Raw genomic sequence first — 15,411 nt, forward strand, 5'->3', positions numbered from 1 at the left:
TTATAAAACTCTGCTGTTACTCTGTCTGTGCCCGGTGCTTTGGATGTGGGGAGTGTACTTATCGCCCGCCTATCTCCTCCTCCGTAATTGGGGCTGCTAAGGCGTCTACAGCATCAGCGCTCAGCGTAGGCAGAGCCGCCTCTCCAATATACTCCTCAAGCTCGTTCTTGGGCAAGGTGCCCCTCAAGGAATAAAGAGACTCATAAAACTTCTGAAACACCTTAGCAATCTCACACGGTTTCACAGTGACCTCCCCCTCTAGCGTTCTCACATCCGTTACATCCCCCTAGCCCCTTTCATGATGCATAATTTCCACCAGGGAGCTACCCGGTCTTTCCTCCTCCCGGTATCGCTGTGCCATTGCAGGGTGGGCAAAGAATTTCACCTCCCTCTCAGTGAGGTCATTGAACTGGTCTCGACCCTCCTTTAGTTTAGTTAGTGAGCCCGGTGTATCCCCTCTGTCCACCATTCCCTCGCATCTTTATTTCAGGTTCCGCTTCATTCAGTTGTCTACAGATCAGTTTTAACACTCCCATTTCTGTTGACATGCATCCACCCCGCAGTACCACTGAAATGCCTCCCACAGCATTCCCTTCCCCTCCACTTTGCCCAGGTTTCCTTGGAAGTAGTTTTTGATCAGGCTGTGTATCTCACTCCTGAACACTATCCGACATCAATGGTTTAAGCCTCCAATTGGGGCGGGGTGATACCTGGTCCAGTCATAAGGACCACAGTACCGGAGAGTGTTCCGAGAGCGTTCTCGGTAGCAGCACGCAGTCATCTGTTTGGTGTCCAAGATAGGCACATGCCAGGATATAATCTAGGCGAGCGGAGGTGTTGTGTGCTGTGGAATGGTGCAAGCACTCTTCCCCTCCAGGTGTAACAGCCTCCATTACATCCCCCTGATCCAATGCCTCCAGAGTGTCCAGCACCTCTTGCGCTGCCCTGGATCACTGTTTCTCCCCCCCGTTCTGTCTTTCCTCGGATCTAGTGTTACTTATCTCCCGCCCACACAATGTTGGTATGTAGATATTTATGGCATTATACAGTATTAAAAAAAATGGGATCGTCCACGTTTGGCCCATAAATGTTAACCTGTCTGAGCGCCGTAGAACCTATGCACCAGCCGTAGCTTGTTTCCATGCAAACTGCCTTGTGTATGGTCGATATGTAAGCTACGGGCCAGAGTTTGTAGCCTGCTGGGGCTGGGTCTGCGGCACCGCTGTTCACTCAGGGTTCATGAATGACTCTCCCGTACATGATACACCCTTTCTGTGGGCTCGGCATACATGCAAACTTTACTATTTCTGGCCTGCTACAGACCTGGGGGGCTCCTTAGTACGGTTGCTGGAGAAGGAGTCCCCCCGGCCGGTGTCCATGGCGGCCAGACCCAGGGGGGCTCCACGAGAGACTGGGGCCGCCACTGCAACCACCAAGTCCAATGGTGGTATTATACTCTTGTTCCACCGCTGCGGAGCCTGGCGGCAGCCCCCGCTACCCCACCAAGGGGAGGGCCGTCAGTTCAACACAGGAGGGATGCCAGCGCACACCAGCAGGGGGAGACTCACTTGTTGATTCCGCTGAGGCTCTGTGTTGGGCAGCGGCACCTGCCACACCGTCTCCCAGCCCCCTGCCACTTTACCCCCAGTCCCGGGACCGGAGCTCTGCCAGGGGCCAGGCCTGCACTAGCTCGTACGTCCGGGTCCCGCCGGCGCCCAGCAGTTGTTCAGTTCTTCTCTCCTCAGACGGAGCTCCGGCCCCACTTCCGTCTCCTTCACCAACAGGGGCCAGACACCCCCTGCACTGCTCCCACCAATAAACCGCTTCTTCTACGGCGGGCATTCCCCGCCGGGGCCAGGGCAGGCGTGGGCACCCCCCGGGGTGCAAATCAAACTCTGTTCTTCTGGGCAGGCTTCAGTACTGCTCCCACAGTTTCAGACCTCACCAGCGGTGCCGTCAGCACTCACTCCGGACAGCCCTCATCTCACGGGCCACGCACAGGAACTCAGATGTATCATACACAGAGCCGCGCCGCAGGGCCTCAGGCACCAGTGACGCCTTGCAGGGAAGCCACTCTTCTGAGGCGTCCCGCAGCGCCAAACTCGGTCCACAGCTAGTCCCAGCAATAGAATGGAGTTCACCAGGTTTACAGTCTAAATCAGCCCCGATGGGCCACAGTTCTGCCTCCTCTTGTGTGAGGGTCCACAGGAGCTCACTCAGACACAGCTATCTTGACAGCGGGCTCTCTAGCGCACCCACATCTGTTAATGGTTACCTGCTCCTGGTGATGTACAAAGGAATGTCCTATTGACATTTTCATTCTCTTACAACCTCCTGTGTCAATCTAGATCCTCCCAATTCCTAGACGTTGACTACCATTGGCTGTTTAGCCACTCTTGTACTGGTCTTGCGTAAAACCATGCTGGGGGAATGAGATGCATGCATGGTGCCATCATTCATCAGATCTCTTTCTTCAGCTGGGGCCTCCCTCTGGAACAGCCTGCTAGAAACTTGAAGAGAACCACCTCCGGTACCGGAAGCACATCAAAACCTTCCTCTTTTCTGCTGCTTTCTCTCCTCCTCTCCCCTGCTGAACTCCTGGCTGAAAACGTAACTGCAGTGGTCACCTGGCAACCCTCTGATCCCGGGCCCAGTTCTCCTCCACCGCCAGTTGCACACCTGCACTGCCTCCCTGGCATCCCCCGCATTTGAGGACTGTTTTCTGTATCCCTACAGTCCCTTCCAAGCACTTGACACATGATGTCTGCACTTACCCTTGCACTTGCCACCATCTAGCCGCACTTTTACTCATTGCGTTTATTATCCATCTATTTTATTGTCGATCCCATGTACTGCACTGCCCCCCCCGCACTTTTCCCCTTCCCCTGCACGCACAATCTCATTGTAACCTGGCCTAGTAAGGTCGTTGTCTCTGTACTCCCTCTGTTCCTCCTCCCTTGCCTCTGTCGCGTCTTGAAAACTTGTGTATAGGCACGTTATAAATACCATATCATATCATTACTAACAGTTTAAACACATTTCTTATTGATATGTGCTTTCCTAGCTGATAAAGAGGAAGATGTGCCTAGAATGCTTACATGCTCCCTCTTGACGTGAAGTTGAATACTCATTCCATGCTCATCTCCGCACCCCAGACCCTTTTGACTCTCTAGGGTTTTAGACTGGATTGTTGTTTAGCTGTTGTGCTTTCATTGCTTGATGCTTTTATCAGTAATGAACGAGTTCATCAAGTAGTGACAGATGTGACCCCCCTTCCCTTCGCAAGTGTCCAGACACTACAATCAGCACGTTTGTGAATAAACATGGTGCCAATGCAATTCCAAAAGGAAGTACTTTGAACTGAAAGGGTTTCTCGTCTACCTTGAATCAGGGATCTTTTCAGTGTGACTGGAACATGGAAACATGAAAGTGAGTAACTTTCATTTCCAGGGTTGCCTGCAGTCATCCTCCCGTACCAGGGGAATGATCACCTGCAGAACAGTCATCCTGAATTTTTGTGACTTGAAAAAGGTTGGATGGTCATAAGTCTAGGACTGGACGTATTTTTTTCAGTCCTTCTTGGGAAACTAAACGCAAGTTAAAAAAAGCTGTTGGTCCTCCTGATCTTGCACCACATCTATCGCACCCTTTTTCGCGCACAACTTTACATCGTCTATTAGTAAGGCATGTTTTTGAGTCATGTGCTTTGACTGGTGGAGCTGTGAACTCCATACAGTATCCTGTTTCACTGTTGGTAGGAAGTCAGTGGTTACCACTTGTGGGTGAACATAAATATGTATGCCTCTACTGGGATTGGGTGGTTGGTGATGTCACTGCTTAGTGGGTGTTCCCTCTCTGGAGGGTGTGCTACTGACTCATGGCTGTTTATAGGTTGCTGGTAAATTCCCTGTGCACAGGGATGATGTAGTTGCATCCATTTGGGTGATTTGAAAACCCTGAAAGGATTTTTGGTAAGAAGGAGTTTACAGTGTGTCATCTTTTCTGATTTATGGTGGGATTTTATGGAAGGCGCTGCTTGTTAGTGTTCTCTTGCCATTTAGGTCCATAGTCACCACAATATCAATCGCGAGCGAATGGTAGCTTGCCTGAGGCTTCCCAGTCGCTCATTGCCAATGGAAGCAAAAACAAACACTCTGAAGTCAGGAAGTGTTCTGGCCAGGCAGAGCTGCAGGCCCTCCACTCTCAGTGCACACAGCTGCCCTCTACCTCTTCTTTCAAAGTAAATGGCCACAGATGTGTGCTCGGTGAGAGGAGGAGCTACAGCTCACCTATATGTTAGTTATGTCATGTAGGGGTCTTTCAGATGGAAAGGTCTGATCAATGTTTAATATCTTAGGCATTTTATACTGATGGGACCTTTTTATCTGAAAGACACCAACCCCCCCCCCCCCTACCCCCATGGCTTGTTACCTAGCAAATGCCTCCACTTACAAGGCATTTAGAGCAGCACAATTCAGCTCCCCATTTTAAAGTTAGTTATGAGGTCTACCTTGGCATGCAAAAGAAATGGTTGCTTTATATCAGGCAGGAAATGTTCTTAACATCATGCATAACAGCCAACTTCACGTTTGTGACAAACCATCTTTATCAAAGTAACATTACTACAGAGGTTTAAAAAGAAGAGGCTTGCATTATTTTGCATTCTGGGAGTGGTAATGAAATGCTATAACAGTATTCTTTTGGTTGAACAGGTTTCTCTTCAGTTGCTTTATTAAGATATATGTGTATGTTGAAAGTTAACTTCATCAGAGCTCCGATGCTTCCCGGGGCCAAGTTCAGTTTTTCTATTTTGGATTTCTTACCCATGTGAAATTGAAATTGAGGAAAATCACAAGTCTCAGAATTCCAAGAAAAAACAGAACTGAATGGCCTTCTTTCACATAGTCATGAAAAACATGAGAGCCCTGCTCTATAAAACAGTATTATTGTAGGCCATAAAATCCCAAAGTGTTCTTTGAACAAAGTGGAGTCTGAAAGATGAGTGTTCAGTTTTCTAAACTATAGAGTGGGTTCAAATCCCAGCTTCACTGTGTAATGAAGTGTGGGATCATATCCAAATAATGTGATCTCTGCTAGTATAGATGACCGGCCTTAGTAGAGCCACCATTAATTTTCTCCCCTATTACTGGCAGTCACCAAAGTTGTGTGGGGAGAACCATTTGCTTTGCACTGTTAGGCTTTTATTGGGTTTCCACAGCACAGTCCACCTTTTTCGCAGTTTATTGCAAGCACTGCTACTGTAATACACATATTGTTGATGCCCGTGGACACAGTATCTCCTCATATCGTATTAAATCATGTTTGTGATACTGGTGCCTCCAATATGTATGGAAGAGCTGTATGTAAAAGCCAGGTGTGTAGCATTGTGCATGTGCCAGAATGCACGATTCCTGCAGCGAGAGGCAGAACTCCTGTTCTTTCTGCAAGGCATAAAATAAGCAGTGTCGCATAGCAACTTGCTATGCAATTCTGTAGGTTTACTAATCAAATGGACACTTCTGTAGCAGAGTTAGCTATTTACGTTTCCCTCTTCAATGAATGCACAGCTCACCCTGCATTCCTCTCTTGCCCTTGGTGCTCTATTCACCCTCTTTTCTCTGTTCACTTCACATGCTAATGTAGAGAAAGTGTAGCAGTAATCATGTGCTCCACTCTTAAGTGTCAAAGGCATGTGTGGGAGTGCTATGCAAGAATGTCTTTCTATTTCAAATTGCAAACCAGAAGTAATCAGGATGATACTTTTTAAAGCTTTCTGTATCCTGTCTGGCAATGACCAATCAATATGTGTCAACTTTATATTTTTTTAAAAGACAGTCCTGCAATACCTTTCCTAAAATGTAAGTTGTTACATAAAGAATAATTACAGTATTGATACTGTAAAACACTGCATTATCTCATGCTTTACAGTAAAGTTTGTGTTAGTGTATCTAAATTTCATAGTGTCAGCTATTTTTTTGTTGGGTTAGATGCATCATAATGGCGAGTTACCACTTTTGAAAATTACATGATCAAATGCTTTTGATGGCAAACCTAGTTCTGTTACCTGCAGGTTGCATATATCTTGCAACTGGTGCGCAACCCATGAGCGAACCCATACTCCTTGACATTCTATATTGGCACCCTGTTGCTTTATACCAGGTACCCTGAAAGTGAGATGACCACAAACTACAAAATGCCATCTACTTTGTCAAGATCTTTGTCTGATGCGCAATATACTCTGCGTAGTCTTTATTTTCTCCTACATGATGAATACACAAAGTGAACTAGATGCTTACGAAAAGTAGTGATCAATAGTTCGATCCAGTCTGTACATCTACAGATCTACTGTAATACCAAACACTGTAGTTAGCCTCCAAATCTCACTTTGCTTTAGGATTAGGATTGTATTATATATTACCACCTGCAGGAGACAGCTGGCCAAACTGTTTTCAGAGCCTTTTTTGCTCATCTATACATTTGTGTCCATTGATGCAGCTAAACCTTTTTACATTTTACAGACACTCATCTATGACTCACAAAGTCTTTCACCCACTCGCACAGTCAAGTAGATTTTTATAAAGGGGGAGCAACATTTACTTTGTTTGTAGTAAATGTCAAACAAACATTCACAGTGCATGGCTGGATTCTGGGTAGCAGCAGTGTGCCAAACAAAGTGGGTTTATAGTGACATGCACCAGTTTACAGAAATTTAATCTAAAAATGTTTGTCCTCCGTTGCTATGGGTCGAGTGCATTTCTCTTAGGTTGAATAGGTAAACTAAGCTACCAGACCTGTAGGTCTAGCTGAAGTTTAAAGAATTTGCAAGGCAACACTCCTCTCACTAATCACTTATTTCAGCGGTACCCAAAACGGATGTATTATTGCTCATTTCATGTCTTGGTTACAAATAACTTCTGGTGACATTACCAATATTCAATGCTTTGGCATTCGATGCAATCACTATAAACCGTTTGGTCTCCGATGCATCTGTGTGTGTTCATGAAATGAGGATGTGTCATCCTAGTTGGTCTCGTTCTCGTCCCAGTACTAAGATGCTGTTTCTAGGGAACAGATGGAAGGGAAGGAGTTGACAATATCCCACAAAGGCTTTAGGGATAGAGAGCTCATTATGAAATGGAAAGGGGGATACTGAGTCCCACCCAAGGATGTCCTCTCCCCATTCCCTTAGTTAGCTTCACCCAGGCGATCCTCTCGCATATCCACCCCCCCAGGGTCGGGATCCAAAAGTGATGGCCTTTCCTTGGCCACCTGATAGGAGGAGTCTGGGGAAAAAGAGGTTCCTCACACCACACCGAATTCTAAAGTTAGCGTTTGAAATGCAATAACTAAATAGAAATTATGAATTTAACTCTATTTTTTGAAAATATATTACGTGACAGCAACGCAAGACAAGTAGTCTAACCCAGGGCCTACAGAAACCTCACAAATATTGGCTGAAAAATACAATTCAGGTTCTGTCGATGCATTAAACTTTCACGTGATTGGAAACTGGAGGATCAGGTTTCAACTACTGCTTTGTTTCTTTTTGAGTTAAACTCAAATTAGTAACTCCGACATTAAAAAAGGTCTGACACAGAAGTCTGGCCTTGTTAGAGCTTGCTCACCAGTGATCATTGCCAGATAATCAGGCCAACCCATCAATTTTAGAGAAGAACATATTTTCCATATCTAACTTTTAACCAGATACTTTTAAATAGTCATCATGATGTCTCCTCTGATAAAGGCAATATGGACAACATGCCATTGGAAAAGGTCTTACCTATTCCCACAATACTGTAGAGCTAATGTACAAGAAGCAAAAAGGAACAGACTGCTGAGAACTGTGCCCTCTATGTAGAGACCATTTATTTCCCAGGACCATAAGGAAGGTACTGGGGAAACAGGAGATGGCAGTCGTGGAAGTGGGACACCCATAGCTATTGTATATTGTACTGGGCGTCCATTCAATATTACCATATGCTGTACAAAAATGTTCTGTCTAGTCTAGAGGCAGAACATTCCATTAGAATTAACTAAGAGGGACTGGATTTAGGATTACTAAATGTATACCTCACAGTGAACTGGATTCTTCTCCATTATTTACTGAAGGCAGTGCTTCAGGGAACATCAAACAGTAGCAAAGGGCAGGTAAGTGCCAGCAGATCAGGTAAAAACTCTTCTTGCAATCAAGGCAGACCACTTAATGAAAAGCAGAGTGGAAACAACTCAAAAATCATGAATTTCCAATTACAAATGCATACCCAAAAGCCACCAAGTAGCACAACGACATGGAAACATTGATTAACCAAAAGAAGACACACTGACAGCTCTTTTATAGAACGGAAGGCTGTGTACACTCAGACCCCCCCACTGGATTAAAAAGATGTGCATACAACTCAAAGCTCCGTTCCTTTGGTCCAACAGAGGACCCAGAAAATGCTTTACAACTCTTACTTGTTTCTTCACTTTTAAACTGGAAATATTATACTAGTGGGAGAAGAGAACACCCAGATTTTGGGCACCATGACAGCAGACATCATTTATATTGATTACAACCTACCTCCACTTTCGCGGTTTGCTGCTTTTTGTAGAGTATCCAGGTGTTGTGAAAGTTCAGGGAGTTTCATTCTTAAAAGATCACGAAAGACTGCCATATCCACAGACAAGGCACGAAGATTATTGACAAAGTATCCATCAGGTAGCACTTTGTCTATGAGGTAAATCATAATCTGGAAAAAATAAAATAATGAATGCTCTGCCTTTTACTGAATGCCATAAATGCACGTTTATCTAATGGCCTTTATCCATCCATGACTACCTTGCTCTAGCAGTCTCTTTATGAGCTAACGGAGGACCTCAGTCACGCGTCAACCCCCCCACTCAGGATCATCTCAACCACGTAGCTATTCCGTCCCATAGGTCTATAGAATGAAGCGCTGCAATTTTATTTTTTTTACCACTGTTCAGTTTAATTGATAATGCGTGCATCCAGTGATCTTGCTTGTATATCCGTTCACAGATGTTTAACCCCCCCCCAGTCACCCCCCGCAACCCCCTCAGTTAGAAGACTTCCTATACATTAGCTTCAGGCACCACTGTAGAGCAATGGACCTCATGGAGTCAAAAAGCAGAAGTTCCAAAGCACTTTCCAATCAGATGGCAGTGAACTATATATACTACCTTTCAAGCACATGTGCACCATGCTGTTGAGAAAGCTCCCAAGTCACCTTTCCTGAAAAGTAAACAATGCTATAAAGTATGGAAGGCTTCTTGAACACCTATCACAATGTCTGTAGTGCCATAGTCACTCTCAGAAAGGAGACACCAGGATCTAGGGTGCAGACCCATCACCCCCATCAGGGGTGGAAATGAATATTGATGAGAAGGTGCTAAAACCAGCCTGTGGGTATTGGGCATCGCCCAGTAGGCGGGAGTTACCTTTGGCGAAACCAGGAGCTAGCCCATAGCGCACTGAAAATCTGACTATCGCATGAAACGTAAAGTTTATCTTTGTGTCCATTATGGATGATCCCTTGTGCTTTAAAAGTCTTCTTGATGTGTCCTATTGTTTCTTTGTACACATTGCCAAACACAGAGAGCTAATGTCTCATAGGTATGTTTATATGACACCAGTTTCCTGGAGAGTCAAAAGTAGCTCCTGGTAGCTGTAGTGTCAAGCTAACCAGGCTCTCCTAGGCTAGAAGCAGGGGCTAAAAGGCTCCCAGCAAATTCGAACCCTGTCGCATACTGCACTATTGCATCCCCATAGCTAAAGGCTGTAAAGCCCATTACCCATGAACCCGAAGTGGATGCCCCTAATGCTGCGGAATACCATGGTGACTAGCGTGACAGCGTTTACCTACCCAGAGCCCCAGGTTGTCAGGCGGTGGGCCATTAAAGCTTTGTGCCAAAAACAGAGAAAGCACAAAAGAAACCAGCTTCCAGGGTCTATGAATAACAGGATAACATTTCCAATGAACCAAATACTGCAACTTTCCACGAGACATTCCGAGCATCGCATATTGACTGCTCAAACTCCTCACTGCCAATGAACTATATCAACATCCAAAAGGTTAACCAGAGACAAAACATGATTGATCTTCCCAGTCTGACACAAGGATGATGAATTAAATCAGAGGGACAATAATGTAACCTATTGGCAGACCCCTTATCCTTTCAAATAGAGGGCTTATATAGCAATATATTACATGGTTGGGTGATCCTTAATGATAAGCAGATACTAGTGAGCGTCAACAATTTGCTGCACCAAAATGTATTATATAATGCATGTTCATTGTGCAACTTCATTATTCTTCTACCTGGAATGGGTGCTTTTTCTTCCAAAATATGCTACTTCACCAAATCTAGCCAATTGCTTCAAGCACTCATAACAATTAAGGTAATGATTTAAGCCTACAAGGGTGCAGGCCAGAACCAGTTCTAACCCAGGGGTGGAATGTGAGATATGGGAGAGCCCTAGTCCCTGAACCCCATCTATGTGCCCCAAGTGGTGACTTTGGTAGCACAGGCAATCACGCAATGCCATAGACCCTTGATTCTGGACAGAGTTCTGTTTTCATTTTCCAAGTTTCATTCTTGTAAGGAGGTGTAAGATCAGGGAGAGGAGAGAGGGAAAGGAGAGGCACTCGCTGAGGTAATTTGGCATCATCTTGAAAACCTTTGATACTATCATTGTGTGTGTACAGAATCAGGAACCAATAAGAAGTCCTGATGAGTGAGATAAAGGCCTCTGCCTTTAGGTTTTACCATATAATGAGGCAAGATTAGATCCCCCCCAGTCTCTTTCAAGTCTCTACAGGGAAGCCATTGGGCCCCAGGGTTCTGCCCACCTGTAGCTGTGAGAGTGCTGTCCTTCTCTGTGATGTCCGCTTCTAACCCCAACGCCTGCTTTTCCGCAAGACGGGGAAGTGCCACTGAGTCAGAAAACCTCTGTGCATCCAGTAACGGTGACTCCTGTGCAGGACTGTACAGTGTCTCATAGAAGGCGGCGAATGTGCCGAGTATGTCTGCATCCTATGTCACTATCTCCCCTTGCGCATCCTGTATGGCACGCACATACCCGCTTCATCTATTTTGCCTTTACAACCAGGCTAGTGCTTTCCCCGCCTTGTCGCCAGACTCCTGGATCGGGCTCTGCACCACCCAATGGGCCAATCGAACATTGTCCAGTGCCACATTACGGAGGGATTCCTTTGTCATGACTAGTGCCTCTTGTGAAGCCCGGGACCCGGAAGCCAAAAATGCCTCCTGCGCCTGACAGAACACCTCTGCCTCCACCACCGCCTTTGCATGCTGTTTGCATCTGGCTGCAACTAGAGAAAGAACCCCCCCCCCCCCTCAGTACCACTTTGTAGCCCTTCCACAGCATAGATGGACTTTTGACTGACCCTTCGTTTAACGTGAAATATTCTGATTAACTTCTGGCATACCCAGATAACATGCATTGAGGCCCCACATTGCCGTGGGCTGCACCTGCCCAAATTTGAGCTCCATGAGAAGTGGGGAGTGATCAGAGATCCCTCTTGCCAGGAATCTCGCTGTGAGCAGCCTGTGCACTATGCCCTGGGGAATGAAGTAGTCTATCCGGGACAGGGAGGCATGTGCATTAGAGAAAAATTAATACCCCGACTCGGTCCCATGCAGTGTTCTACATACATTAACCATTATGGCCGCAAAAGAGTAATTTAGTGGGAAGAGCAGGGTTGCTGCTGCCAATATGTGTCCTGTCCATACCCAGGCCCATGACCTCGTTCTCCCCCGAGCACCCATGCATCCACCGGAACTGAGAGTATCATGGCCTGGAGGTTATTCAGGATTGAGCGCGAGGTGGAGGTGCTTACACACCCACAATCCCACCCCCCCGCATGTGGCCCCCCATATCTCACCCTTCGCCAGCACATATCTCCCCCTGAGATCCGCCTGTACATCCACTAACTGGAAAGGGATCATCTTGTGTATAAAGATTAATGTGCCCCATGCCCCTCTCGAGAAACCAGCATGAAAGGCCAATGTGTAATTCGTTCTTTTGAAGAACTTGCATTCCTTCCCAACCAGATGTGTTGCAGTTAGTAGTGCTATGGCCGGTGTGTGTGTATTAATGATTTGAAGCACAAGACTACGTTTAATGCTGGAGCACAACCCATTTACATTTCATGTCAGGAGCTAAACCACCCCATCACCCGCATAGAATTTCGCCCAGGATATGGTCAGCCAAACCATGCCCCCACCCCCTCCTTGGCATTTTCTTCCCCAGGACCCTGTCCCCCTGCCTCTACACCAAGATGCCCCATGCACGACAACGAACCAAATGCAGCAATAACTAAGACTAAAACCACCCCCAAACCGCCACCCGTACCTTCCCTCCCCAACCAGAAGCACCAGTCGCCCAAACCCTGCATCAAACGGACACGGAAAAACCATTGCAACTTTGTATGGGGTACCCGCTGCAGCAGTCAGTGCAGCCCCCTCCCCCGCCATGTGCTACCTAAGAATTCAAACCTGCTCAACAAAGTTAGTGTGGTTCGCCACCTGCCCAGCCACGGTTCAGCCTGTGTCTGCCATCTCCGGAGAGGCTACCTCATTGGCGGGGTGTTCCATGGTTTGTATAGAACCGGGGACGACCACAGCTCTGGGCGTGGTTTCGCCCCCAGGCTGCTGAAGTCCTGGTGCTGACAGTATCTGAGTTTCCAACATGGTCCATGTATTTGATACCTAGTGAGGCCTATCTTTTCTTTACTGAGTCAAAGGATTGGCGGGCCTTTTGGACCTTTATGGTGTAATCTGGGAAAAACCCAATCCGATAGCCATTAATGGGACCTGCGACCCTTGCCATCTTTAACAGAGCACTCCGGTCCCAGTAATCGAAAGGTCTAGCAATAATAGAGCAAGGAGGAACACCAGGAACGGGCCGGCACCTAGGGATTCTATGAGCATGCTCAGTAGAGAAAAAGTTAGAGTTTCTTCAGGGCAAAGAGATCTGTCATCCAGCGTTCCAGAAAGAGCTCCATTCTGGGCTCCTCCCTTTCCACCACTACAAGTATGCAAAGGTTGTTTTGCCGTGACCTCCCCTCACTATCTTCGGCTCTACTCTCCAGTTGTACGAGTTTCTGCGAGTCCGCCACCAGCTTCTTTTCCATACACTTGAATGCACTGAGATGCGCTGTTCTGCTTCTCCCACCCTTGATGCAAGCTGCTGAAGATATTGATGGAGAAAGGATACCTCCGTAGAAAGGCCATTATTATTTATTCAACAGAGGGTATGGACTCCCCTATGGTGCTCAATGTCCGTGAGGGAGATCTGTGCCGCTTGCGTCCCTCCTGCATCGGGCATTGCACAGGTAGGAGCCACTCAGGGCGGTGGGCCGTTAACAGTGTACTGATCGATTCGGTATTGAAGTCCTAGCTTCCTGTCTTTGTCCTTCATCATGGCATCTACGTGCCCAACCCCAGTCACTGCCCATGCTCCACTACCTCCTCAGCCCCCAATCTCTGGTGTATGCGCCCCCTCGGATGTCTGTAGTGACACTCTTGACTGCACCCCACAAGGAGAGCACACTTCTTCTGATGTCCTCCACTTCGACTTGTATGTCAGCACCTGCCCCACAAGTTGCATAGTCTCGGGTGTTAGTTATAAGCCGCAGCAGGGTGCCCCACTCCCCGGGGTACAGCGTAGCACATTCACCTCTGGGCCCAGATCCCACCATCCCACAGGGCCCAGACCTCATCCCTCCCTCAGCCACGCCACACCACACCACAGCAAAGCGTCCTGGTCCAGCTCCTTTCGCCTCAGATATTGGAAGAGGGCTTGATGGTGGGTCCTGCCTTCCGCTGTCCGTAAGTCAGCTGGGGGTCCAGGCTCAACCCAACTCAACCTACACCTATGCGCTCATGTGGCTCACCCGCAGGTATGGCCCCTGGGAAGGTCTTTTATTGTGTGTAGCCGCCCAGTCCAGTCTCTCAGTGCTGTGTCCACGTGGGAGAGCAGTCGTGTGCAGGATTTTTGCTGCTTGGAGGCTGCAGGCGTTAGCGTGGATGACTTTCCTGGCCCACACTCACTCTGGGTCTGCTGGATATTATGTCCCCTAAGCACCACTGTCCCAGTGCACTTACATGCCTGGGCCCTCTTGACAGTCCCAGTTTCAAAATAAGTTGGCGGGTGCGTGCCCGCACTGCTTACTTTTCTATCTCGTTGCTGTTTTCCGGGCTGCTCAACCTTGCAACAGCTTGCTCCTCTCTCCCAGGAACCCAGCCGGCTGTCCGTTTCCCCTGCTGGGAGGGCTCTCAGCTGCTCCAGCCAGTCAGCGGTCTCCCAGGCCCCGAATATCACTGTTTCTGGCCCGGCCTCATCCTATATAGCTGGACTCCCGGTAGGCGGTCCCCTATACCAGCCAGTGCCACACAGTGCCTCGACTAGCACCTGTTTCTGCTCTTTTGTGCTGTCCTTGCCACGGTCAGCGGGTGGCTCCGGTGCTGGTTCACCACACATACCTTCAGGGTCGGTCACTTTGCGGCCGGCTATCCCAGCCCATGCAGCCACCACCTATGCTGCCTCCTTCACTGCGGGCCACCGTCAGCCCCTGTGGCTCTCGCCGGGGCTCAGGCCAGCTTTCTCGGGCACCCTGTGTGTGCCATACCGGGTCCATCACCCCAATCGTCAGATTTCTCCAAGTTGGTGGAATCAGTCTTACCTTTAAATACTTTTGTACCACCTTGTGCAGTAACAGTTTTGGAGGAAAGGTGTAAGTAAATATCCCTGACCATGGAATCTAGAGCATTCCCCAGCTATCCTAAGTTATGGGTATCTGAGGCAAAGGTATGGCATTTGGTGTTTGTACTTGTTGCAAACAAGTATATGGGCCTCATTGTGGGTTTGGGGGCATCTCTGCAGAAACGTGGGCTAACCAAATTTTCCTTTGACTGCACCATTAGCAAATCCTTCGAGCTACATGCGACAGTCCGTGAATGTTAGATAAAACATTACTGTTGTGCTGTCGATATTTACCATCACACTTTTCCTGGTCAGCAGTGACTGTAAACTGACTAGTGCCTTGTGGACTGCCATAAGTTCCAGAACATGAATACGCAATTGAGTCACTTGACCTGTCCATTTCCCATGGTCTGTAAGCACCTGTAGGCGATTCCCCAACCAACCAGTGACATCCATTACACAGGGGCACTTGAAGTCCCCCCCCTCCCCCTTCAATATATTTCTTGGGTTACCACTGTGGAGGTTTCACGTCCTTGCTTGAAAGAACAAGATCCTCCCAGTCCCCTGTGACCATCACACAATGAGTCATTCCTGTACTGGTTGGGTGCTCCCCGCTGTGGAGAGTGCCGGTTATTAGAGAACACAGGGCCTCATTAACTGGAGGCACACCGGAAGGCAGCAGT

The 15,411-nt window shown here is 47.7% G+C and overlaps 1 protein-coding gene across 5 annotated transcripts in view; it reads right to left on the minus strand.

Annotated features, from left to right (window-relative positions):
• Positions 1–15,411, minus strand: part of TBC1D30 (TBC1 domain family member 30) — a 956,754-nt gene that overhangs the window by 318,297 nt on the left and 623,046 nt on the right. For all 5 annotated transcript variants that reach the window (XM_069629763.1, XM_069629762.1, XM_069629764.1 and 2 more), the window contains one exon: positions 8,561–8,729. In XM_069629763.1, the coding sequence (XP_069485864.1) occupies positions 8,561–8,729 (169 nt within the window). The remainder of the gene's footprint in view (positions 1–8,560; positions 8,730–15,411) is intronic.

Source organism: Ambystoma mexicanum, chromosome 12 (assembly GCF_040938575.1).
Source record: "Ambystoma mexicanum isolate Mex_15411 chromosome 12, UKY_AmexF1_1, whole genome shotgun sequence".
Classification (NCBI taxonomy): domain Eukaryota; kingdom Metazoa; phylum Chordata; class Amphibia; order Caudata; family Ambystomatidae; genus Ambystoma; species Ambystoma mexicanum.